General features: G+C 42.4%; 1 protein-coding gene across 4 annotated transcripts in view; it reads left to right on the top strand.

Moving 5' to 3' along the window:
* GRIA1 (glutamate ionotropic receptor AMPA type subunit 1) overlaps positions 1 to 26,775 on the top strand; it is a 322,608-nt gene that overhangs the window by 193,963 nt on the left and 101,870 nt on the right. For 3 of the 4 annotated variants that reach the window (XM_062189705.1, XM_062189703.1, XM_062189702.1), the window contains 3 exons: positions 11,401 to 11,562; positions 13,456 to 13,623; positions 19,895 to 19,999. In XM_062189705.1, coding sequence (XP_062045689.1) covers positions 11,401 to 11,562; positions 13,456 to 13,623; positions 19,895 to 19,999 — 435 coding nt within the window. The remainder of the gene's footprint in view (positions 1 to 11,400; positions 11,563 to 13,455; positions 13,624 to 19,894; positions 20,000 to 26,775) is intronic. The other variant, XM_062189704.1, reaches the window with a different exon arrangement.

Genomic DNA, 26,775 nt, shown 5'->3' with positions numbered 1-26,775 from the left:
ATGACTTTAGACCACTTGGTCTGTCTTTCAGAGCTTCAGAAAACAAATCATTCCCCTCTTTGCCATGGCAACGATTCTCAGATTCAAATACATCCTTCACTTAGCCTCTTCTATTATTTTTTAGTTTGATCATCCCCACTTTTTTCAAGCATTTCCAATGCAGCAAGACTTTTCAAACTACACTTCACTGTAACTGCCCTCTCTATGGAGCTGTCATCTAAAATGTTATCTGACAACTAGGGGAAACTTGACATCCTCAATTTGTCCCATTCAGAATATGAAGTATAACTTCTTTGATTTGTTCCAATCTTACCTCTTCTAGAGCTCAAGGGCACAGAGTGAATGGAGTGCTCTTTCCAGTGGGTCAGGACTTGTTTAAAAAGCATTCTTCATTAGTCTATCCCTGAACAGTGCTGGATGCTCCCTCTTCCTTCTGGTAGCAGAGCTGTTAGTATAAGCAGAATGATGAGGGTTGGCTGGCTTGGAGGCGACCCCTTGGAAGAATCCCAGAGAAAAGGAAATACAGCTCCAACTTTCATCTTTCAAAAGCTATAGTAGCTCTTACCTAAACTCGTGTGCTCTTGGGCTTCTCGCCTTGCCCAGCCTCTGGTTTTGAAGTAGTTTTAACAATAACCAGCCTTGTTTGACCCGATACTGAGTGTAATAACAATAATAGCTAAAATGCCTTAAACACTTATTGTGTGCCAGACACAATTCTAAGTGTTTAGTTGTACTTACTCTCTTAAACTTTACACCAGTTCTATGATGTAGGTGCTATTCTGCCCGCATTTTGAAGACCAGAGAGTCAACACTTGGAGAGGTTAAATAGCCAGTAAGAACATATAACTGATTGGTCTGTTAATGATGATTAATAATGATGGCCTAAAGCCTCTGCGGGATCCTAAAAGCAGTTTCCAAATCTTCACAGCAAGATGAAAGCATGGTTGATGCAGTTACAGTACTAACCATCTCTTTAGGATATAATTATTTAAAATGCCTTTTCATTCTAATTCTTTGAAAATTATAATTGATGTATGACAGAGTGAGTATATTAATGAGTTTACTTAATTGAGCACTTTCACTCATAATCATTCTACTCAAAGGGCTATCCAGATTTGTGATGCTTCCTACAGTGAAAAAAGTACAGAGGAGACACAAATTCTAATTCCAGCTGGTCCTCCAGCCAGTCATAAAACCCTAGGCTATTACTGCCCTTTCCGGAACTGCATTTCCTATCTGTATAGGGAATGGGGAAAGCATATCTCCAAAATAGTTTTGTTTTTTGGATTTATTTACTTGAAAAGCAGAGTGACAGAGAAAGGAGAAACAGAGAGCAAGAGTGAGAGTGAGAGCGAAAAAGAGAGCAAGAAAGAGCGAATCTTCTATCCACGGCCTCACTCCTCAAATGCTTGTCACAGCCAGGGTAGAAGCAGGCTGAATCCAGGAGGCAGAACTCCATCCTGGTTTCCCACATGGTTGTCGGGGCCTCAATTACTTTAGCCATCACCTGCTGTCTTTTGAGGCACATGAGCAAGAAGTTGGGTCTGAAGCAGAGTAGCTGGGACTCAAACCAGGTATTCCAATATGGAATGTGGGTGTCCCAAGTGGCATTTTAATATGCTGCTCCACAACTCCCAGAATATTTAAGAGGTAGAGAGATAGTAGAGAAACAAATGGACAGAAAGAGCTCTCGTCCTCTGGTTTATTACCCAAATGCTCACAATAGCTGAGGCTAGGCCATGGATGGCACAGAAACCAGGAATTTAATCCAGGTCTCCCATGTGGGTGATAGAATCCAATTACTTGAGCCATTGCTGCTGCCTCCCATGGTCTGCATTGGTGGGGAAACTGCAGTCAGGAGACAGAACCAGGAACTGAACCCGGACACTCTGATGTAGAATGTGGGCGTATTAACTGGTAAGCTAGAAACCAGCTCCAGATCTCCAAAATCTTTGGTTTTGCATATATCAGGAATCAGCAGAGGCCCATGGGTCAAATCTATCACCACTCGATTTTGTACAGTTTATGAGCCAAGAATGATTTTTACACTTTGAAATCACGGGAAAAAAAATCAAAAGAACTTTGTTTTACCACATGTGAAAACTGTTAGACATTAAATTTCAGTGTCCCCAAATAAATTTTATTGGGACCACCCTGTTCACTCATTTACTGTCATCTGTGGTTGCTTTCCTGCTACAATGGCAGAATTGAATAATTATGACTGGAACCATATGGCCCCAAAGCCTAAAATATTTACAATCTGGCCCTTTGCAGAAAAAGGTTTTGGATTCCCAGTATAGATGTGGGACAGGTGGGCACTAACATGCTTCAGATAAATCAGAGGCATGGGAAACATGTAAACAGTCTTAGGAAACTGGCATCAAGGAGAGAAAACTAATACTCTCCGACAAAAGTTCCTTCAAAACCAAAAGCTGTTCTTAAAAGGGCCCTGCTCTGGTAGGGCAAGACCCTTAGTCTAGGGTCATAACTGTGTCAGCCATAGTCTGAGGCTTCTGTCACTCTTTGAGACAAAGCGGATGCACCTAAATTTAAACTCCTATGTCCCTCCACTGGCCACACAGTGTAACACTTAATGGTTGGACCACTTCCTCAGGGAAGTTTCCAAAGATCTCTGAACCACTGCTTCTCAGCAGAAAACTAGGATAGATATTTATGCAAATAAGAACAGTGATTATCAAACTTCATAAAGTCTTTAATAGAATATAATTAGCAATGTAGCATCCTTTATATATTATATAATTAATAGCACTGTATCTCTCCAGATTGTTTATTAAATAGACTTACGTATGTAAACCATTTAACAGAATATCTGGCTCAAGAATTGGGGAAATGTTTAAAGCAAGTCCAGGGACGATTCTGACTATTTTTCAACGAGAATTACTCTATAATCTCAAAGGACTCATTGAATAAAGTTATATATAATGCATGTTAAATGGCATGTTAGCCGTTGTTGTCATTTTTGTTATCATTGTGATCAATGTTTCTGAAGTTATATTTCGGTATAGAACATAACAGCACCTGGGTTCCTCAGTGTTAGGCCAGGAGATAACAGATGGAGCAGAATTCACTTCACAAGCCATAACAAATGCATTGAGCTCTCTCTTCCCTGTCCTGCCACTGCTTCTTCCCCCTCTACTTTCTGGCAACTAATGATAATTCTCAACCAAAGATGTATATTAGAATTACATGAAGATCTATTTCTATCTCTTAGTAGTATTAAAAAGTATTATAGAAGGGTGCAAAATTAAAAGCAAATGCCTGCTGTTCCCAGTCTCATACTTCTTAGAAGACAATATTGTAAAACTTCTTTTTGTTTGATCATTCTGATGGCTTCCTCCATACTTCTACATGTCTCTTTTCCTTGCTTTATCAAGTTAATCCCATTTGTAACTAGTCATAAGAAAGGTGATGAAATATCTCATTATTCTCATATCCTTGCACCAATGCCTATTAGTTGTGCTATTATTTGGGATTCTTCTGATGATTACCTTTATTATTTTAATAGACTGAATTTTGATTTTTGATTCACCAATATGGGAGCTTTGGTAAAATACAAGTTTCCAGTTTCCTATCCAACCCTACTGAATGACAAAAGCTCCCCCAGTGTGTTCTGTGTAAGGACCCCCATCCTGCGAGAGCTCTAGTGCCTCAGCCAGTTTATTTGCACATAAAGGAAAATGGTAGGTCATCATTCTCACATCATCCATTCATTGTTCACACATGGGAGAGCCAAATGCCACAGAGAGGCAAAAGAAACCATCAGGAACACAGGACCTAGTGATTCTGAGAATTCACTCATCACAAAGTTGCATTTAGAAGGAGAAACACAGTCAGTCTGCTAAGAGCAGCCTCTGTTCCCAGTGCTGGGGAGACATTAGAAGGTGTCTGAGTTTAGGAGACCTGAGTTATCATGCTGAATAACATGAAAAACACTGAAAACCTTGAAAAACAGTACCATGTAGATGAGTTTCACTTTTATTCCATAGTCTCAGTGAATAGAAAAATAGACAGCATTTGAGGACATTTTATAAGGTAGGAAAAATGGGGCCAGTGCTATAGCACAGTGAGTTAAAGCCCCAACCTTCTCTGCCAGTATCTTATATGGGCGCAGGTTCAAGTCCTGGCTGCTCCTCTTCTGATCCAGCTCTCTGCTATGACCTGGGAAAGCAGTAGAAGATGGCCCAGGTACTTGGGCACCTGCACCCATGTGGGAGACCTGGAAGAAGCTCCTGGCTCTTTGCTTGAGATCAACTAAGCTCTGAGTTGCGGTCATTTGGGGAGTGAACCAGTGGAATGGAAGACCTCTCTCTCTTTCTCTTTCTCTGGCTCTACCTCTCTTTGTAACTCTTTCAAATAAATAAAATAAAGTAATTATTAAAAAATAAGAAAAATGACTTAAAAAGAATAGTGATCATCAACCTTCATAAAGTCTTTAATAGAATATAATTAGCAATGTAGCATCCTTATAACATATTATGTAATTAATAGCACAAATAAAGAGGATACAAAAAAATGCACTAATTACCAAGTATTACCCCCAAGGTCTTTTATTGATAAAATGGCAAAGAAAATTAGAAAATGATTTAATTAAAATGTGTTTAATGAGAGTTGCTCAAGGGAACTGAGTAAATAGGATTTTCCAGTTAACTGGTAAGCAAAGAGTTAACATTGTTATATCCTCTTCTTAGTCAAGAGCACCTTTCTACATTGACAAAGCTCATTTCCTCCCATTATGTAGAAATAAGTCTAGCAATTGAGACTCCTTTCTTAGTGATCACGGATATTGCAGAAATTCAAGATTTTCATTCACAGTATGAAATCTACATAGAAGGGAAAATGTCAGATACTAGGTGAATATAAACTGACCCCAAGTTGTTTCCAAATTTTGTTTCTATTAGGTAACATCACAAACAAGAGCTTGTTTTTTCATCACTCTTCGTTCCTTTACAGGGTTGCCAAGGGAATTCAGATAGAGGGTTCCATCAGTTTGGTTGTATGGCTCTACTAACCTTGTAGTTAGACATTCTGGTTATTGAGTTGAGCAGCATTTGTGTTTGACAAACTTTTCCATTCCCTTTGGCCTCTGTTACAATTGACATGGAGGCAGGCAGCACAAAATGCCCAGGAGCTTTTTACAGATTTTCAAATCACAGAATCTGACTGCAGGAGATAATTTCCATTTTCATTCTCTCAATAGTTATTTTATGAACAAGATGTTCTTTTTTAAAATGATGGGAAATCTCCCAACTGTGTACAAGCTTTTAACCACTGGTGGGGTGGTGGCTGAGCTTTCAGATAGTATAACATCTTAGAATGTATATTGGTAGCAGAATCTAACACCTTTACTAACAGCTTGCACAAATCAATTACCTCTGGGAAACTCTATAAACTGTGGTTATGAGACAATTTAATCTCAAAAGATATTTCCAACCTGAATTTCCCTTTCCAACCAATTAGAATCATCCACCGGCATTTGCTGCCTGCTGGTCATATTTCCTCAGCTAACTGGCACTTTTGCTTGAGGAGAGTCTTTGGCTTTTATTCATTCACTCAAAACATATGTGTTGAGCATCGATACTGTGCTAGGCCTTCTTCTCGGTGCTAGCTTTTAGGACACTTTGGTGAACAAATCAGGACCCGACATTTCAGTGGGAGGGGAGAACACAAATGAGTGCACAAGATCATCTCTAATGGAGAGACTCTAATAGGACACCTAGATACAACTGCCTGGATTGGGTACTTTTGGGGGACTCAGCTAGATTCTCTCAGAAGCAGATTCTAAGAATTGAAGTATGAGTTGGCCATTTGGTTGCCAATACTAGAAACACCAGAAAGGAAGGAACTGAGCCAATTAAGGTGCACAATCAAGGCACTTGCACTGCAGGCTGCTTGGGGAGCTTGATCTCTTAGAGGATCTCTCATCATCAGTGCAGAACACTCCAAAGGGTTAGGCAACCCAGAAAGAGGATTGTGGGGCATTTATTTCTAAGTTTACATCTGCCAATAGTTAATATATGCTTCTGGGAGTATGTACTGCCCGATATACTTGGCGTAGTCTGCATGTAAGTAGGGTAATAAGTGTTTGCCCTTAGTATATAAAGTGGAAGAGAAATGAACAAGGTGCTTACAAAGCAAGAATTTGTTCTTTGGCAAGGAGGTCAGGAGAGACCTTTCTGAAGAGACAGCATTTTAGCTGTGAGCCAAAAGATGGAAAGGATCTCACTAGGTAAACTGCATTCCCAGTAGACAGAATATCATGGACTGAGGCTGAGTGGACTAAGCTTTGTTTATAAGCAAAACTTTAGGACTCAGAACTTCACAGGCATGGGTGTGGAGGGGATGTGTTAAGTAGGTGTCTTTGAATCATGAAGTCCATTCCTTCAGAGCAAAAGTGCATGAAAAATTATGAGACATGGACAGTGCCCTAGGATCCTAAGGCAAAGCTGGAACCAGCACTCACTCAGGTCTCTTGACTGCCAGTTAAGATTTTCCCCATCCCATAATACTTCCTCTGCTCATTCTTGCATTTTTCTCATTGCAATTTGGCAATTTCCTCCAAGCCATGGAGCTTCAAAGACAGTGTCTTTGGGATCTCTGTTTCAGTTCCTGCAGGGGGTACCTAATTATTCCTGTAAAGAAAACCAACGTAACACAAGGCTCTGTGTGATCCAGCCTTGGGCTGCTGCTCCAACATTTCCCACACTTCCTCCCTTTCAGTCACGTCAGTCTCCTTATGTTTCCAGAACATATCAACATCCTCCTACCTCTGCGCCTTTGCTCAGAATGCTGTTCCCTAGATATCTCCACAGCTTCCTCCCATGGCTTCACTTCACCTCCACCATGCCAGCACTGCCTTCTCAGGAGGGCTCACCCTGATCACTGCTTCCAAAGCACCACATTTCCCCCTCCCCATTCTCTTACCCTACTTACCTGTCTTCACAGGACTCACTGCTACCACAGAGTACACGCTACTATTCTATTTGATGCTATGTTACATGTTCACTCATTTATGTTTATCTTCCTCACCAGAGCATAATCCCCATCAGGGAAGTAACTTCCTTTATTCACTATCAGAAGAGCACACTATAGGTGGTCAGAAATATTTGCTGAATGATGAATGAGTGAGCAAGTGAGAAAATTGCCCAACACAAGGTTTTTTTTTTAACTTTTATTTAGTAAATATTAATTTCCAAAGTACACTTTATAGATTACAATGCCTTTCCCCCCCCATAACTTCCCTCCCACCCACAAGCCTCCCATCTCCTGCTCCCTCTCCCATTCCATTCACATCAAGATTCATTTTCAATTATCTTTATATACAGAAGATCGATTTAGTATATACTAAGTAAAGATTTCATCAGTTTGCACCCACACAGAACATAAAGTGTAAAATACTGTTTGAGTACTAGTTATAGCATTAATTCACATTGAACAACACATTAAGGACAGAGATCCTACATGAGGAGTAAGTACACAGTGACTCCTGTTGTAGAATTAACAAATTGACACTCTTGTTTATGGCGTCAGTAATCACCCTAGGCTCTAGTCATGAGTTGCCAAGGCTATGGAAGCCTTTGAGTTCACCGACTGCTATCTTATTTAGACAAGGTCATAGTCAAAGTGGAAGTTCTCTCCTCCCTTCAGAGAAAGGTACCTCCTTCTTTGATGGCCCGTTATTTCTACTGGGATCTCACTCACAGAGATCTTTCATTTAGGGTTTGTTTTTTTTCCAGAGTGTCTTAGCTTTCCATGCCTAAAATACTCTCATGGGCTCTTCAGCCAGATCTGAAAGCCTTAAGGGCTGATTCTGAGGCCAGAGTGCTGTCTAGGACATCTGCCATTCTATGAGTCTGCTGTGTATCCCACTTCCCATGATGGACCTTTCTCTCCCTTTTTGATTCTATCAGTTAGTATTTGCAGACACTAATCTTGTTTATGTGATCCCTTTGACTCTTAGACCTATCATTATGATATATAGTGAACTGAAATTGATCACTTGGTCTGGTGAGATGTCATTGGTACATGCCACCTTGATGGGATTGTATTGGAATCCCCTGGCACATTTCTAACTCCACCATTTGGGGCAAGTCAGCTTGAGCTTGTCCCAAACTGTACATCTCCTCCCTCTCTTATTCCCACTCTTATATTTAACAGGGATCACTTTTCAGTTAAATTTAAACACCTAAGAATAATTGTGTGTTAATTACAGAGTTCAACCAATAGTATTAAGTAGAACAAAAAAAAAAAAACACTAAAAGGGTAAAGTATTAAATTGTACATCAACAGTCGGGACAAGGGGTGATCAAGTCACTGTTTCTTATAGCGTCCATTTCACCTGAGCAGGTTTCCTTTTTGGTGCTCAGTTAGTTGTCACCGATCAGGGAGAACATATGATATTTGTCCCTTTGGGACTGGCTTAATTCACTCAGCATAATGTTTTCCAGATTCCTCCATTTTGTTGCAAATGACCAGATTTCATTGTTTTTGACTGCTGTATAGTATTCTATAGAGTACATGTCCCATAATTTCTTTATCCAGTCTACTGTTGATGGGCATTTGGGTTGGTTCCAGGTCTTAGCTATTGTGAATTGAGCTGCAATAAACATTAAAGTGCAGATGGCTTTTTTATTTGCCAAATTAATTTCCTTTGGGTAAATTCCAAGGAATGGGATGGCTGGGTTGTATGGTAGAGTTATGTTCAGGTTTCTGAGGAATCTCCAGAGTGGCTTAACCAGTTTGCATTCCCACCAACAGTAGGTTAGTGTCCCTTTTTCCCACATCCTCTCCAGCATCTGTTGTTGGTAGATTTCTGAATGTGAGCCATTCTCACTGGGGTGAGGTGAAACCTCATTGTGGTTTTGATTTGCATTTCCCTGATTGCCAGTGATCTTGAACATTTTTTCATGTGTCTGTTGGCCATTTGGATTTCCTCTTTGGAAAAATGTCTATTGAGGTCCTTGGCCCATTTATTAACTGGGCTGTTTGTTTTGATGTTGTGGAGTTTCTTGATCTCTTTGTAGATTCTGGTTATTAACCCTTTATCTGTAGCATAGTTTGCAAATATTTTTTCCCATTCTGTTGGTTGCCTCTTTACTTTCTGACTGTTTCCTTTGCAGTACAGAAACTTCTCAATTTGATGCAATCCCAAATGTTAATTTCAGCTTTGACTGCCTGTGCTTCTGGGGTCTTTTCCAAGAAGTCTTTGCTGGTACCTATATCTTGCATGGTTTCTCTAATGTTCTCTAATAATTTGATGATGTCGTGGCATAGATTTAAGTCTTTAATCCATGTTGAGTGGATTTTTGTGTAAGGTGAAAGGTAGGGGTCTTGCTTCATGCTTCAGCACGTGGAAATCCAGTTTTCCCAGCACCATTTGTTGAATAGACTGTCCTTACTCCAGGGATTGGTTTTGGATCCTTGATCAAATATAAGATGGCTGTAGATGTTTGGGTTGAGTTCTGATGTTTCTATTCTGTTCCATTGGTCTATCCATCTGTTTCTGTATCAGTACCATGCTGTTTTGATTACAACTGCCCTGTAGTATGTCCTGAAATCTGGTATTGTGACACCTCTGGCTTTGTTTTTGTTGTACAAGATTGCTTTAGCTATTCGAGGTCTCCTGTACCTCCATATGAATTTCAGCATCATTTTTTCCAGATCTGAGAAGAATGTCTTTGCTATTTTGATTGGTATTGCATTGAATCTGTAAATTGCTTTTGGCAGAATGGACATTTTGATAATATTGATTCTTTGAATCCATGAGCATGGAAGATTTTTCCATTTTTTGGTATCCTCTTCTATTTCTTTCTTTAAGATTTTGTAATTTTCATCGTAGAGATCTTTAAAGTCCTTGGTTAAGTTTATTCCAAGGTATTTGATTGTTTTTGTGGCTATTGTGAATGGGATTGATCTTAGAAGTTCTTCCTCAGCCATGGAATTGCCTGTGTATACAAAGACTGTTTATTTTTGTGCATTGATTTTATATCTTGCTACTTTGCCAAACTCTTCTATTAGTTCCAATAGCCTCTTAGTAGAATTGTTTGGATCCCCTAAATAAAGAATCATATCATCTGCAAAGAGGGATAGTTTGAGTTCTTCCTTCCCAACTTGTATCCCTTTAATTTTTTTTTTCTTGCCTAATAGCTCTGGCTAAATCTTCCAGAACTATATTGAATAGCAGTGGTGAGAGTGGACATCCCTTTCTGGTACCAGATCTCAGTGGAAATGCTTCCAACTTTTCCCCATTCAATAGGATGCTGGCCATGGTTTTTCATAAATTTCTTTAATTGTATTGAGGAATGTTCCTTCTATACCCAGTTTGCTTAGGGTTTTCATCATGAAAGGGTGTTGTATTTTATCAAATGCTTTCTCTGTGTCTATTGAGATCATCATATGGTTTTTCTTCTGCAGTCTGTTGATGTGGTGTATCCCATTGATTGATTTGCGAACATTGAACCATCCCTGCATACCAGGGATAAATCCCACTTGGTCTGGGTCCAACACAAGGTCTTAACTCTGGTCCCCTCTACCACTAATTCATGGAATGCCTCTGGACAAGTTGATTCTTCCACTCTGTCTCAACTTCTTTATCTGTAAAATTTACAAATAATTTCTACCTGATAAAGAAATAGAGTGGATGAAGCCATACACATGAAAATATGTACATTGTTGAATATATTATATGTGGTTTCCCATTAAGTCAAAGGCCTCCTGGGTTTGAATGAATTTACCAAATGGGAAGGAAACTTAGTTTTGAATAAAAAAACTCCTTTGTGGACATTGGTATTGGGCTTCATGTGGTAGAGAAGATCCCATCTATTATAACGGAAAGGGAAGAGGGCAAGTGATAAAAAACATAGATCAGAATCCAGCCTCTTCCCCAGACTTACTGGGGATTGGGGAAACTCTTAGGAGCTTGCCTCTGATAGACTTTAAATTCTATCAAAGTCTGATAGACTTTAAATTCTTCTATCAAAAAAAAAAGTCTAAAATGTGGATGGTGCATTTCTTACAGGTTTCAATTTTATTCCCCATGTGTGTGGCATCATAATAATCCTGGCCACCATTTGTTGATTACTCAATTGCTAGTCACTTGATACATTACACCCAACCTTCTGACCTCTATTACTCAGACAAGAATGTATGCCAACTCTCTTCGATCCAGACATGCTGGCTCCTGAGCAAGTACTCTTAACCACTATGCTAACTTTCTGTACAAACTAAGCGATCACCAAGTTCAGAAGGAAGGGAAACACAACAGTCCTTTGTTAAGTCCACTCCACCCTGTGAATTAGGATGGAAAGTCCTGTGATTCTGTAACATGGTTTAACAGATTTTTCCAGCAGTATGCTCTGACTTCTCCCCCACCTCCCTCCACAGGGCTTCATGGACATCGACTTAAACAAATTCAAGGAGAGTGGAGCCAACGTGACAGGTTTCCAGTTGGTGAACTACACAGATACCATCCCAGCCAAGATTATGCAGCAGTGGAAGAACAGCGACGCTCGAGACCACACCCGGGTGGACTGGAAGAGACCCAAGGTACGAGGATGAGCAGCAGGCAGTAAAGAGCCATCCTGGTCCCTGTGCTGCCCAAGACTTCTAAGCAGTGTTATCCTTTAGAAAGGAAAAGCTTTTTCTAAAATGAACAGCAAAGGAAAGAATATCAATGAAGATTATTGGGTATAGGGTAGGTGCAAGGGTCAGACAACCCAGAAGGACAATGCTTATAACAAGATAGACATTTTATTTTTCTCTCATGTAAACCAAAATTCAGAGGTTATCACGATTTATATAATGGCTCCACCATCATCAAACACCTAGACTTCTTTTATCTTCTTGTTATGCTATGCTCAATTGCTACCTTATCATCTAACGTGGCTGCTTGACCTCCAGCAATTACCTTAGTAATCCACCCAACAGGAAAAAAAAAAGGAAAATGAAAAGCACAACTGTTTCTTTTAAGAACTCTTTTCAGAAGTCACATATACACCTTCCACTAGTATGCCACTGGCCACACCATAGGAAACTAGCCCCAGATGGCTGCAAGGGAAGCTGGAAACATTCTCTGTTCACCATGTTGCACAGCTCAGGAGGATACTCATTTCTTCCTGGATGGTGCCTCTTCCAGTTGTGCAATAAGGTAACCCTTATTCTGGGCAACCATGTACCCAGTTAATATCAGGGGAACCTAGGTAAGGAATATCCAGGAGTGCTCTAACTCAGAGTCACTTCTCAATTAGCATGCAGATGATCTGCTTTTCATTTCCCAGAAATGCAGCTCTAAATCCAACAGCCAAAATCTATTCTGGTTGCTATTTCAGAGTGGTTTAGAGTAAAGATAGCAAGTAATTTTTCTTTCCGATGTCAAATCATATAGCTTGGCAGTGGCCATGAGGAACACTGTGTTGAGAAGGATTCTGAGGTGAACTTTGTTATCTGGGACAGTGAATCCTTGGAAGACTTTGTCTTGCCACTCAGTTTCTTTTTTGTAAATTGCAGGGCATATAACTGAGATGCTTCTTATCTCACTGTTTTTCAAACATTTAATTATTCAGGAATGCAGACTGATTTCAATAGGAGTTTAAGCAAGCAAAATCACAAATGTGCTTTAAAGCAATGAGCAAATCACACAGGAGCTAATTAATTAATATGTAAATACCTCACCTGATTTACAAATGTAATATGATTTTTAAAAAATAAGTGGGAATATATTTAGATATTCCTCCTCTCTCTATTGTGAACTTACAGACAACATGTGAGATAAGAGAAATAATTTAGGGTAGAAGACAAACAGGGATTCCAAGGCCAGGAAATATTTTCCTGGACTATTATCCTGTTCTGTGCTCATTTGCTCATTTACATATCATCCCACCAATTTGTTCAGGAGGGGCAAAAATTAAGAATTATTATTCTTAAGGATGAGGAAAAATTTACTGCATGTAAGCCTACAACTTGAGTGATCCATGTGTGAAAATATTTAAGAGCTCATTCTTGTTTGAATTTCTTTTCTTTTTAACTATCACAATGGATGGTAGAGAAAACAGTTCATCTTGGCCCCCAGCTGGTGATGGCAATACAGAGAAACCAACTGGTTCTCCATGTGTTTGGCCTGCAAATGTAGTGTATTTAAACTATGCATGTTCCACAATTGATTATTTTAAGTATCAAAGATTACATACAAAAATCTGTAATTTCCAATTCTGTTTCAAAAGTCACAACTGGCCAAAATGAACTCCCAATTCAGGGGGGCGGCATTGGCCAGTGTGGTAGAGCAGCCTCATCTGAAGGGGCAGACCCCACCTCCCTCATTCATCTCCCCTGCCTTTTACCTTGCCCGTGGCCCTCTGAACACTTTCTCTTCACCTGGAGGCACATCCCCAAATACAGTCCCTGTCAGCAACCTCTGATGCCTGTCTCCATTCCTCCCACCAGTACACCTCTGCGCTCACCTATGATGGGGTGAAGGTGATGGCTGAGGCTTTCCAGAGCCTGCGGAGGCAGAGGATTGACATATCCCGCAGGGGGAATGCTGGGGACTGTCTGGCTAACCCAGCTGTGCCCTGGGGTCAGGGCATTGACATCCAGAGAGCCCTGCAACAGGTAAGACTGGCAATGATTTCCCCATGTCATGGGAGCTTAGGAGGGGACTCCAGCATCAAATCCAGGCAGAGAACTGTTACTGAAAAGCAAAAGAAGTGCATGCCTAAAGTCTGGAACAGCCATGATATCATGTTTGTGTCTCTTGGCATACATGGAAGCATGTGTGAAAATTAAGAAAACAAAATAATATGGGATAGTTGTTGCTTGTAGCATAAAAGCTGTATTTTCTGTTTATGGATGATAATGACGAGGAACTGTGATGATTATCTGTACTTGGAAAGGAGCCTTGGAAGGAGTGTCTGGAGACAGCAGAAAGTCCTTCTTGCCCTGATTTTCTAGATTTCTTCACTCATTTGCTTTCTGTGCACATTTCATGAGGGTTTCCTATCAGCAAGGGCCCTGGAAATGTTTCTCAGTACTTCTGATCCTACTTATTTGTTTCTCAGCATTGTAATCATCAATTTTGTTTGCTTAAAGAACAAGGACAGAAAATGGTCATGCCCACCCCAATCGATTGGCCATGCAAAGGATTCTGAGGCTGAAGCCAGACAGAACAGGAAGCATTATAAATATTCAGTTAGTGATATGTCGGCTATAGAAGCAGGGTGAGACAGTGGGTATGTATTTAACATCCCGGGTTTAGAAAATTATGGAGAATTTCCCTCTGCTTTATCACTCTTGGAGCTCCTGGAAGTTTCTGGAAGTCTCTAGAAATACCTCAACCCCAGGCTGTGACTTTGAAAATGCCAAAAGATAGCACCATGTGATGTCTCTGATGCCCGCTGATCGAGAGGCTGTGTTTCAAAAGTACTGGGGGAAGAGGGCAGTGCTTACTATAGAAGAATGGCAAATCATCAGGCACAGTGGGGAGCCAACAACAGCAAGACAGTGTGCTGCCAATAAATGTCCCTTGCAACCTCTCCCCAACTAAGGGAGTCGCTTGGGTAAGATCAGCTTTCTTGTAACATTACATTTAGCAGGAGGTGAACTTGGGCTCTCAGGGAAGGAGAGAAGTGCTTCTGAATGAGGGACAAGCGCAGAGCAAATTGCACAACTATTCCCATGTGTTCTCCAACCACACAAGCACAGCTCAAACAACCTCTGCGACCAGGAGAGACAAGGAAGCAACTTCACCAGCTGTTCCCCAGGCCCAGTGAGATGCGTTTCAATAGAGGAAAACAGGGAGTTGTGCTCTCGCAAATGAAACAAGGCAGGAGTCTGCTCCCCATGGGAGGAACGTGCTCAAGGAGGACCACCAACAGCCATGTCTGCCCTCCCTGTCTCCTTTCACATTGGCCCCAAATCACTAGGCAGCAAGAGCAGACACCAGGCAACTTGGAGAATTAATGCCAGAGGGGCATCCCATTCCTCCTCCCCAGCTTATTTAAAATGCTCTTCTAGACTCCACAGTCCAGATAAATCTATTTGCAATGTGAGGTGAGGCTGGTTTCAGGAAATCCCAGGGACTTGCCCTTAGTCCACAGCCCTTTCAAGTCTCCTCCGTTTTCCATCTCAGCGACGTCCTTGCAAGGATGTTCTGATGCCACCATGACAGGGAAGAAGCTTGGGAGACAACACAGCATCAGGAAGGGCCCTGAACCAGGAGGCGGGAGAGCTGCACTCCAAGTTCAGCTGGCCCTGGACTCCTTGGGTGACCTTGAAGCATTCATTCAGCTCTCCTCCATACTAGCCTGCCTTTCTTCATCTATGCAAATGAAGGAAGTGGGAACAAACACTCTCCAGTTTCAGCTGGCTCCAGGAATTCAAAGAGTCTAGTTTCTCTTCTGTGATCTAACACGCGTCCTTCTGGGTGTAACGTATACTCCTCCTCCTGCTTCTGCCCTTAACCTCTTTGATTTCTTCTTGGTGTCAAGACATGCATGTGCGCACTTTCCATCAGCTGCACCCTGACAGCCTGCTGCGTGCCCTGGCCTGGGGACCCCAAGAGGAGACAAGAACTACCCTCAGGAAACTCCCTTTTCTTTGTGGAGAAAAACAAAGGCCACAAAAGCACAACCAAACAATGAGCAAACCAGATCGGCCATCCGAAGAGATTCCCCCTCAAATCTTTGCTAAGTACCCAGAATCCAGTTCACTGCTGGAAGAGATCTCAGAAAACTGACTCCATTTCCCCTCATTTTATAAATGAAACAGCAAACTCAAAGCGGGCAGTGATTCCTCCAGGGCCACATGGCAGCTTCACAGCAGAAGCTGGACCAGAACCCAAGAAAAACTCCTTCTTCTGCCCCAGGCCAGGCCTAATCTGTGGTCCCTGTGCCTTAGGGCCTTTCATGCATCATCACAGCCAATCCCCAGCCATGCAGCATCAAGACCCAACAAATGAACAAATAAGCCAGATCAACTGTTCCAACTGATTCTTTTTCAAATATTTTTTATTTGATAGAATCAGAAGAGTTTACTGCTAAAGGAGACCTCATTCCCCCTCTTGAAATACCATGCCACCCAGAAGCAATGGTGCCCATCAGGGGCTGGATCAATCCCAATGACACCTAGTCCTTGGAAACCAGGTCTTTGGCACTCAGGTCTCTGCTGCCCTGGAACCTGACCTTTGGGTCATGCAGTGGGAGGTGACCTGGAGTTCAGCTATGTAGGAAGCTACATGTTTGTGAGATATGCCTGGAGCCCAGTACAGTCTCCTGGGTGAGCTACTCCCCTGTGGAGTCAAATTCTAGAAATATCTGTATTAATAGCTATGATGTACTGAGGGCTTACCATGTACAAGGCTCTGAACATGTACCCATATTATCTCATCAAATCCTTAATATCCTGATGTCATTAGTTTTACTGAATGTGCTTTAGAAATGAAGAATCTGAGCTTCAGAAAGACTAGGAAGCTTCCCAAAATTATACAACTAGCTAGCTGTGAAACAGGGTCCCCAGTCCTTACTTGGTTGACACCTAACCCTGTATGCACAAACTGAATGGCTCTGAAGTCTCCAAGGCCCAGTCCTGCAGGGGAGATACAAGAGCTATGGCCCAGACCCCAGTTGCACATGGCCATGGCACCCCACCCACCTGAGCCCTCTGTAATTTCCCTAGCAGCAGAGTGAAGATAATCAGCCTGCCTTCCTGCCCCCTGCCTGCCATCCAGGGAGCTGTTCAGAATATTAATGAGCCGATATCTTGGAAGCTCTCAGCACTCCAGGAAGGAGGCGGCACTGGGGTGCCCATATGTTGACTTCTGCTAGCAAAGAAGACTAAGCTCCCTAAGTTAGGTCATTAACATTTCTGAGGTCATAGGCTCTTTTAGGCTATGATTAAATTAAAGAAAAAGTTAGAACTGTTTTCCCCAGAAAGATGCACACACATACATTTAAATATTTCTGCATGACCAGGAGTTGGAGAGACTATAGGTTCCTTTGAAGCTCATTGCAGGACCTCAGGTTTAGAAGACCTGTCATTGTGACCATCCCTCTTAGTCTTTACTTTTGCCATGCATCAGCCAATAATGAAGCCTGTGGAAGTGAAGGTAGGCCCAGCATGCCAAAACATGTGGTCTGGGGCAGTAGGAAGATAACACATTCCCTGCCTTTCAGACTCAATATCCAGTTTAGAAACAAAGACCAGATTATTAGAAATAATAACGAGCAGAACAGGACTGAAGGCTAAATTGCCTGGGTGGGCTCTTGGTGCTGTGCACAGTCAGAGCAGAATGTGGGTGTCAGAAAGGCCTCTGTAGGAGCAGGACTGAGCCTTTCAGTAGTGATCATAGAACTTGCCATCCAAGCTGGGATACTTGAGAGGAAAAGGAAAAGCTTTTATCAATTACTCTAGAACAAGGGCTCTGCTGAACTGTCCCAAGCAAACTGAGATGGATATTAGCACAAACCTTAAAGAAACGGTGAATTTGAACAGGAAGTAAATCAGTTTTAGAGTTGTAGGTGCAGATGTTGATGACAGTCAGCAGGAGACAACAGTGAGGGTACAAGCAAGGATCCTTGGATATCACACTTGACTTCTTAGGGAGTTAGGAGAAGAGGAGGGGTCTAACTGTGGCTTGGACACGAGCATTATTTAGGGGATCGCGCCTAATTACTTGACTTTTCTGGACCTGGATTTTTAAAAAAAAATTTAACAACTGGTACCCACCAATCTAGCAACACTACCTTGAACCTCTACCAATGGGAAAGTTAAATGTGGGCAAGAGATTACCAAAGTGAGAAGGTGAAGCTGGTTGTGCACAGGAATTGTTCTCCTCTTTCATTCTTTTTAGCAGGATCTGTATTTTGATTTCTCTCTGAAAAGCAAAGACAGCCTACACTTTCCTGGAGCTAGAAATTTCTCTGGATTTTGTCTGAGAAAGTGAAGGATTTGTTGCATAATTTGCTCACTGCTCTGGGCCTGTCATGGCCTCCCCACTGAGACTTCAAACCAGAAAGTGATGAGAAGTTCAGCCTTAGTACAGGGGTATACACACACACACACACTCTCTCTCTCTCTCTCTTTCACTCTCCAATGCATATATAATCAGCAATTCTTATACCTTCTAAACACAGAGGAACTGGACACTGTCAGAAACAGGTAGAACTTTGCAAGGCTTCCTTTTAAGCTATTTGAAGGGGAGAGGGGAAAAATAGACAATGCTGGGCCATATGGTGGGACTGTATGGGTAATAGGTAAAGACTCACATCACTGGCCTCAAGCAAGAAATCTGATGACATTAATGAATGTGGTTTCTTGGTGCTAGCGTTGTGCAGTAGCAGGCTATACCACTACCTGCAACACTGGCACTCCATAGAAGCACTACTTCATGTCCTGGCTGCTCCACTTCCAATCCAAATCTGTTAATGGCTTGGGAAAAGAAGCAGAGCATGGCCCAAGTATTTGGGCCCCTGCCACCTACATGGGAGACCTGGATGAAGCTCCTGGCTGCTGGCTTCATCCTGGCCCAGTCCTGGCCATTACAGCCATCTAGGGAGTGAACCAGTAGACTGTCTCTCTCTGACTCACCCTTTCTCTCTGTAATTCTTTCAAATAAATAAATAAATCTATTTTAAAAAAAACAAGAATGTGGTTTCTTGTGTCACTTTTTAGCTTTTACTTATTTGAAAGAAAGAAAGAAAGAGGGAGTTTCCATCCACTGGTTCACATCTTACATGCCCACCAGTCAGGAGCTGAAGACTAGGCCAAGGCTGAAGCCAGGAGCCAGGAATGCAATCCAGGTCTCCCATATGAGTGTAATAGATTCAACTACTTGACCATCCCAGGGTTTGCTTAGGTGGAAATCAGGAGCTAGAACCAGGAATTGAAACCAGGCATTCCAATGTAGGAGAGAGGCTAAACACTTAAACTAGGCTAAACACTCACTCCCTAGAAATGTCATCACTTAAATCTGGGATAGATTCATCCTCAATTTGAGGTAGACTTGGGTGAGATTTATTGTCACATACAAGTCTTGGATTCCCATGTTAGCCAAATGACCTTAAACACAAACTTGAAGATAGGAGGCCATGAAAGTTTAAACTCATTCATGAAGCAAAAAAACATTATAGCCTATTTGGGGTTCAAAAACAAATTTTATTTTAACTAATGGAGACCTCTTTAAAACCCTGCAGTCTCTGGTCTGAACATAAGGTCTTCTCCTGAGGTGGTTTAAAATTTTAAAAGTACTTTCACTTGGGCTATGTCACTTAAGATAGGTCAGGAATTTTGAAAATGGGGCTTAGGGAGGTGACTCACTTAGAGTCACTTGGCTGTTAAGAGAGCAGCTGGGATGAAATCTGGATCTTTTGATTTCTGGGACCTCATTCACCAGACACACAAAGGAGTTCACAAAAGTATTTTCAAGTATAACCCAAGGCACCATAAGGCCAGATGCTGGTGCTGGGTCTCTTCTGGAATCCTAGGCAGTGACACACTGACACATGTCCTTTGTAGGCTGCCTTCAGTTTGCTCATCTCCAGTTGTGTCTGAGGGGGGTGGTGGTCATGATGGAGGCGTGGCGGTGGGTCTTTGACTAGGGACCGTGCAGAGGTTTCACGTTGGTATGCGTTCAGAACCGGTGTTAGTGTTTGCCTAAACCAACAGACAAGAATGACTCTCACCATAAGCCTCAGCTTACTGAGGAAGAGGTCTGTGGGCTAACCCAGAGAAATAAGCAAAAAAAGATTTTTAGCATCCAGCCTCCTCCAAGGCCTCATTTCATGTAACATTCTGGGTTCTGGATTTTTACTTCAGCAGAAGGAAAAAACAAATATGAAGCGTATGGAGTTCATTGCTGAGTTCAAAACCACTTGGCTTTGTTTTCCAGGTGCGGTTTGAAGGTTTGACAGGAAATGTGCAGTTCAACGAGAAAGGTCGCCGGACCAACTACACCCTCCATGTGATTGAAATGAAACATGATGGAATCCGAAAGGTAAGGGCCACCTTTGCTTCCTTCCACAGGGAGGAGAGGGCTGAGCAGAGCTGTGGGCAGAACCTGGAGCCCCGAGAAAGTGTGCCTTTCCTGGACGGAGTCTGTGAGAGATGCGGGCAATGTAGCTTCCGGACTCAGCTCTGCCACTGGCCAACTGACTCTGGGGCAAGTCAGCTTCTTTCTCTGAGAACTGGCTCACCAGCAGCAAAGTGAAGATAAAAATCTACTTTTTTCATGGAGTCATTCATCCATCTACCCAAGTCTGTGCTCATGAGAACTCAAAGGATAGGAAAGCACTTGGGTTACATGCAGCTATTTCTGAGGAATACTAAAGAATGTGAAAATGATGACTGTTAAATCATTAAAATGGTAACTTTCACCTAATCCACAATGGGCTCATCCACTTCATTTTCCATGCAGAAATAAGGGTGAAAATATGCTTATATGCCTACATACTTTTAATAATATAGAATATGTATGCAATTAAAATTCTTAGAATACTATTCAAATCCTTGGAGTAACATTCAGAATTCTTCCAAACTCTATGTTCTTTGATTTCCATCAGTTTCCCCACACTGACCCCTTGACACTCAACTCCTTTTTCTCTACCCATCAGTCATTCTGATTGTCTTTCACTTCCTTGACTGTATCATGTTCTTTCTCATCACATAGCTTTTACACTAATGGGTGGGACTCCACCCACCAATTCCCATCTTTTGCCTGGAAAAATGGCTCTTTAGCCTACACCATTCAGAGTAAATGGCATTCCCCTGGGGAATCCTTCCCCGCCTGCTTTTGCTATACCTCATGTCTGTTTCTCCTCTGCCTTCATCACATGTCTAGTCCTTGTAATGGCATGGTAGAGTGACTGTGTAGCATGGTACACGGTGGTCTGGAGCTAGTGAGGTGCCATGGATCTGAATACTGGATCTGGAATCCTGGAAACAGAATCCTGTCTTCACCACTTATCACTCTGGGATCCTGGATGAATTATTCAGACTCTCTGTGACTTAGTTCTCTCTTCTGATAAATGGGACTCACCCTATAATTCAGACCCTATCAGGTCATTGAGAGGATTAAATGCGTTCTGCTGTGCAGAAGTTCTAAGTGTTGGGCAGGGAAGCTAGAAAGTTGGATCTTAATCTCTTAATGTTCTCCCTGCCTGAGCTGTCAAATACACTTGCCATTAGCCATGTGTAGCTATTTAATTTTCAATTAATTACAGTTTCAGTCAGTCCTTCAGTGGCCCTCACCACATGTCAAGTGCCCAATAAATGCACATGGTTAATGGCTCTTCTATCAGATAGCATAGACATAAAACATTTCCATCACTGCAGAATGTTCTTCCAGATGGCCTTGCATTCATATCCTCTGCTCCCTGAAACCCATCTTCTCTGCTCTTGTCTGGAATCCCAACTTCCGCTTCAGAGTTTGTCCCAACTCATTTCCTTTATCAAGGCTGTTGTAACAATTACTGTAGTAACAAGTAATTACAGACAATAGCTTCAAACAACACAAGTTTAACATCTTACAGTTCTTCAGGTCAGAAATCTGGTGAATCTCACTGAACTAAAACCAGGGTGTTGGCAGGGCTGTTTTAATCTAGAAGTCCCAGGAGAAAATCTGTTTCTTGCATTTTGCAGGCTTCTTCCAGAAGCTATCCCTACTGCTTGGCTCATGTTAAATTTCCTCCATCTTCTAACCCAGCAATTCCACACCTTCATACCTTCTCCTATCATTAAAAGCTTCCTGGCTTTTAATACTCACGGAACTAGGTTTCCCCATCTGTAGGTCTGGAATCTTAATCACATGTGCAATGCCTCATTTGCCATGTAAGGTAACATTCTCACAAGTACTACAGAGAAGAGCATGGACATCTTCAGGGGAGCATTATTCTGCCTAACCCAAAGGCCAAGTTTAAGTGACTTCTCTCTCTCTCAAGTCTCTCTTCCACCCAGTAGAAGGCATCTCTTGTCCTCATACACCCCTCAGAGCACAGTGGGCACTTCTAATGGCACTGCCTGTTGGCATCCATCCTATCCTCTTTGACTGTAAGCAACTTGAGGGCTCCTAGCACTGTTTTTCCATCTCCTACTGGGTATACATCATTAGTTACCCACAGTAGAACCACCAAATGCCTTCTATTTCAGCAGATACCAAACAAGGGCACTCTATTTGTCTAGAAATAGGACCACTAAGAGTATGTCTGCATTTTAGCAAACCTCTGCCATGACAATTGTACAAGGACATTCTTGAGGGACCAAACCTGCTGCAAGTGATGTTTATCCAGAAATAGTCTAATTGTGAGTTCATTTTTGTGATTCCCATTCTGATTCCTGCTATTGGAGAAGACATCCGCTAGATCACTTAGCTTTTATAACTCTTCATTTTCCACTTGTTTTAAATGGGAACAGATCATGTCGGCATTAGCACTGACCATTGTTCAGTAAATGTTACCTATGTTAGTGGCACTAACCCTTATAAGAAATGTCAAACAAGTGATATGTGACTAAAGTACAGAAAACACTGAGATGTCTTGTTTGGCCCCTTCAAAGCATTTTGTTCTTAGTTTGGTTGTAAAGAGTATTGGTCTTATTTATATAGCCCCCTTTCCTAGATAGATAACCAAGGCAGAGAGGCCCAATAAGCTGTTTAGGGTCTTTCCTTTCCCAGTGGGAAAGAAGCCCTCTAGTCTACATAAGGTATCACAGTGAGCAATGATTGGAGACCTTACTTCAGGCCCCTGACTCTCCAGCCCATGCTCATCTTGCTGCAGCTGCTGCCAGAGCTGAGTGGATCAGATTGACACAATCAGGACATTCCTGATGACTAAGGGGCAGAGGAAGGGTGGGCCATTCAGGGAATGTTGCAGCCCCTGGAAGGGACAGCAGTCATGTGTGTCCCTTTCAGAACTGAAGGAGAGTTGGTGGTGTCATCCCTTGCCTTCTAAATGAAAACACAGATCCTGTAGTTTTTCTGTATAATTCTCAGAGCAGGCAAGCAGATCGTTCCTAAACAGTAACTTGTCCACCAAGGACAAGGACCTTTACTGTTCCTAGAATCCTCAGAATGACCTTTGCCACTGGTAAAAAAAAATTATTGCTGTTTTCACATAGAGCAAATTAGCATTTCTGTACTATGTATGAGTGGCTAGCTGTGGGGTTGTCAATAATAAAATAAGGATATTGATCTGATTTTTTCTATCTGGGATGCCATAGTAGTTCAAAATAAGACCAGATTCTTTCCTATACTTCTGCAGTAGACTAGATATCTTGGGGGAGGGTGGTGTGACAAGCAAGAGAACCCAGGGACACGGACCCCACCCTGCATCATCCAGCTGTATGGCCTGCAGTTTGTCTCTGAACCTCTCTGGGTCTTAATTTTGTTTCAGATGTATTTTATTTATTTTAAAGAAAGATTAAGAAAGAGAAGAGACAGAGAGAGAAATATTCCAACTGCTGGTTCACTCCCCAAATGCCCCCAACATCCAGGACTGAGCCGGGCTAAAACCAGGAACCTGGAACTCCATCCAGGTCTTCCACATGGGTGGAGGGGGCCCAAGTATTTGGAACATCTTCTGCTGCTTTCTCACATACATTTAGCAGGAAGCTGGATTTGAAGTGGAAAAGCCAGGACTTGAACCAGCTTTCTGATATGGAATGCCAGCTTCACAAGTAGTAGCTTATCCCATTATGCCACAATGCTGGCCCCAGGATCTTTCAAGTAAGTGAGAGGTGTTGGGCTGTACAACCCCAATTCCTCTCTGCTCTGACATCTTGGATGCCAGGCCATCTAATAGCATTTTTAGCCTCAATCCCTGAATCACACTGTCCCTCTCCTAGCTGGAATTTGGTTTCTTCTATGGAAGTGGAGTGAGGGATCTCCAACAATTGACAAACTGCCCTGTGTGAGCTTCCTCAGTTGTTTCTCCCAGGACCTGGGATCCCAGTCCATAGACTGGCAGGAGCCTTCCTGTCTCCTCAAGACTTGCTCCCAATAGAGAACTTGCTGGAAACAGGGACACTTGTAGCAAGACTGTTGCTTCTTGGCCGGTTCCATGGCTCACTAGGCTAATCCTATGCCTGCAGTGCTGGCACCCTGGGTTCTAGTCCCGGTTGCTCCTCTTCCAGTCCAGCTCTCTGCTGTGGCCCGGGAGTGCAGTGGAGGATGGCCCAAGTGCTTGGGCCCTGCACCCACATGGGAGAAAGGAAAAAGCACCTGGCTCCTGGCTTCAGATCAGTGCAGCGCGCCAGCCATAGCAGCCATTTGGGGAATGAACCAACGGAAGGAAGACCTTTCTCTTTCTCTCTCTCTCTCTCTCTCATTGTCTAATTCCGCCTGTCAAAAAAAAAAAAAAAAAAAAAAAAAAAAAAGACTGTTGCTTCTCAGCAAACAGAAGAATTCCTTGGACACCTGATCAAGAAAGCAGATTCACATGCTCTAGTCCCTGTTTTTGGAGGACAAAGAACAGGCCTAAAAATTTTCATATTTTAAAAGCCCCCTCTCAACACAAAGGATTCCTAGTGCTCTAAGGAGTTTGGTGAGAAACACTGGCAGAGTGGTTAAGTGCTTGGGCTTAGAGGCAGACAGACCATCTCTACTCTTTACTAGGCACATGACCTTGGGAAAGTTCTTTGGCCTCCCTGCACCTCAGTTACATCATCTCTAAAAGAGGGCTAGCACCCCTTTTCCTCCTCACAGGATTGCTGCCAACACTAATGAAGATAATGCCTGTTATTCCCACTGCCTGAGGAGGTCAGGAAAGTAGCACCTGGCCTGTACTGGCCATTCAGCCCACATTTGCTTGCTTGTTTGTTCTTTCATCCCCCTACCATAGGCCACAGGGATTCTGCATCAGCATTGAGTTTGGGTGAGTCTGGCTGAGTAAGCCCATGGTAGGGATAAAATAGCAAACAGAAATAACAGAGTTACCTTAAAAATCCCCAAGTAAATGGTTGTGCTTTATTTTTCAGATCCCAGGGCCTGTTTTTAAACTTATATTCCAGCGACTAAATCCTTTCTTAGAGCATGAGCTCAAACATCCTTTGTTTACAGGGGATCCGACTTTCCCAAAATCAACTCCTCCACATCTGTGACTTTGGGCCTTTTACTCAATCAACCTCCTAGCAAAGTAATTTCTCAAATATTCAAGGGTGACCTAGTTGTGCTGGTTATCTTGAACAGCCTTACCTGATATGTGCAATGAAGAAGAGCTGCTTCTTCCAGATCTGGGGCCTTGGGAAAATTCTCCCCATGTTCAGACCTGTATTGTATGGCCAACACACCCTTTAGAACCCAATTTGACATCACACTGAAATGTGTATGGTCTTAGCACCCATTAGTCATAAATTTTAGGAGCTGCAGATGCCAAGTTAGGCACTGGCTCTACTAAGCTGAATCCCAAGAAAACTCTACTCAGAAATACTCAGATTTAGAATTCCTAATCAGGGAGCAGACATTTAGTCTAGTGGTTGGGATGCTCACATCCCATACCAGAGTGCCTGGGAGTGCCCCTGACTTGTCTCCTGCCAAGGCAGAGCTGGGAGGCAGAACTGGTTGCTCAGATGGTTAAGTACCTGCCATCCACATGGGAGGCCTCGATTGCCTTCCCAGTGCCAGACTGTAGACCCAGCCCAGACCCAGCTGTTGCAGGTATTTGCTGGGGGAGGGGCTGGTGGATGGGAGATTTTGTGCTCTCTCAAATGAATAAATAATTTTTAAATTAGAAAGTAAAACACCTACTCAAATCAGGAAACTAATTCTGATTAATGGCTGCCCAGGGGAAAAATATAAAGGAAGGTCTCTTACATCAGGGAACCAGCATTGTTGATTTAATTGGCTTTGCACACCCCCATTGATCCTTTAGCTGTCTTCGGACCTGGTGGACAGAAACTGCTCATTTCAACTTGATTTGAATCTCCTGCCCTGCCCTGAGTTGATTATCCCCAGTTCTCACCCTGTGTATAACTGGTATGGAAACACTGGATGGGAGAAAGGACTCACGTGACCCAAAGTCCTGCTGACATTAAAAACAAAAAGAAACCTGAAAACCCAAAGAGTTCAGTTCTCCATTTCATATGCTCTTTGGAGGTTTATCTTGAAATCCTCACTACCCAGTTGTGGACATATAGCCCCAGTACAGCCTGAATCCAATCACTTCTCTTCAGAGGCCATGCCTTTCTCATTCAGTGGCTTCCTTTGCATTCACGGGTTCTGCTGCCTACATTCTTACTCTTTATAGGGCTACTTCTCCACCGTAAGACCTGGGATAGTAATTTTCAAATATGCATCAGATTACATTGTTCTGCTTAAAATATTCACTAAATTCCTCTTGCCAGTAAAATACAATATGTCTGTTTATTTTGGCCTTCAACACCCCATGTGCTGCTTCCCTCCAACACCAGCTCTTGGTCCTCTGCAACTGGCTGCTTACTCTGTAGCTACACTGGTATCTTCCTGTTCCTTAAGCACATCAAGTTCACTCTTTCCTTGGAGCATATACACTTGCTGTAGCTTTCCCTGTTGTTCTCTAGCATTATATTTTCATGAGCTATGTATCTTCTTGTCATTCAGGTCTTAGCTCAAGTAAAAACACCTTGGAGGCTGTCTCTGACCAACCATCTAAAGTTCCCCCACCCACCCACAATAGTCACATTATCCCATTTTCTATTTTTCATAGTGTTTATGTGTTCTGATATTTTTGTTTGATGATTAAACCAGATTGAGGCTGGCAAACTTCAGCCCCTCGGGTATAATTCAGCCTACCACCTGTTTTT

The sequence above is a fragment of the Lepus europaeus genome, chromosome 4 (assembly GCF_033115175.1).
Source record: "Lepus europaeus isolate LE1 chromosome 4, mLepTim1.pri, whole genome shotgun sequence".
Lineage (NCBI taxonomy): Eukaryota > Metazoa > Chordata > Mammalia > Lagomorpha > Leporidae > Lepus > Lepus europaeus.
This window is presented reverse-complemented; position numbering and strand designations above follow the sequence as displayed.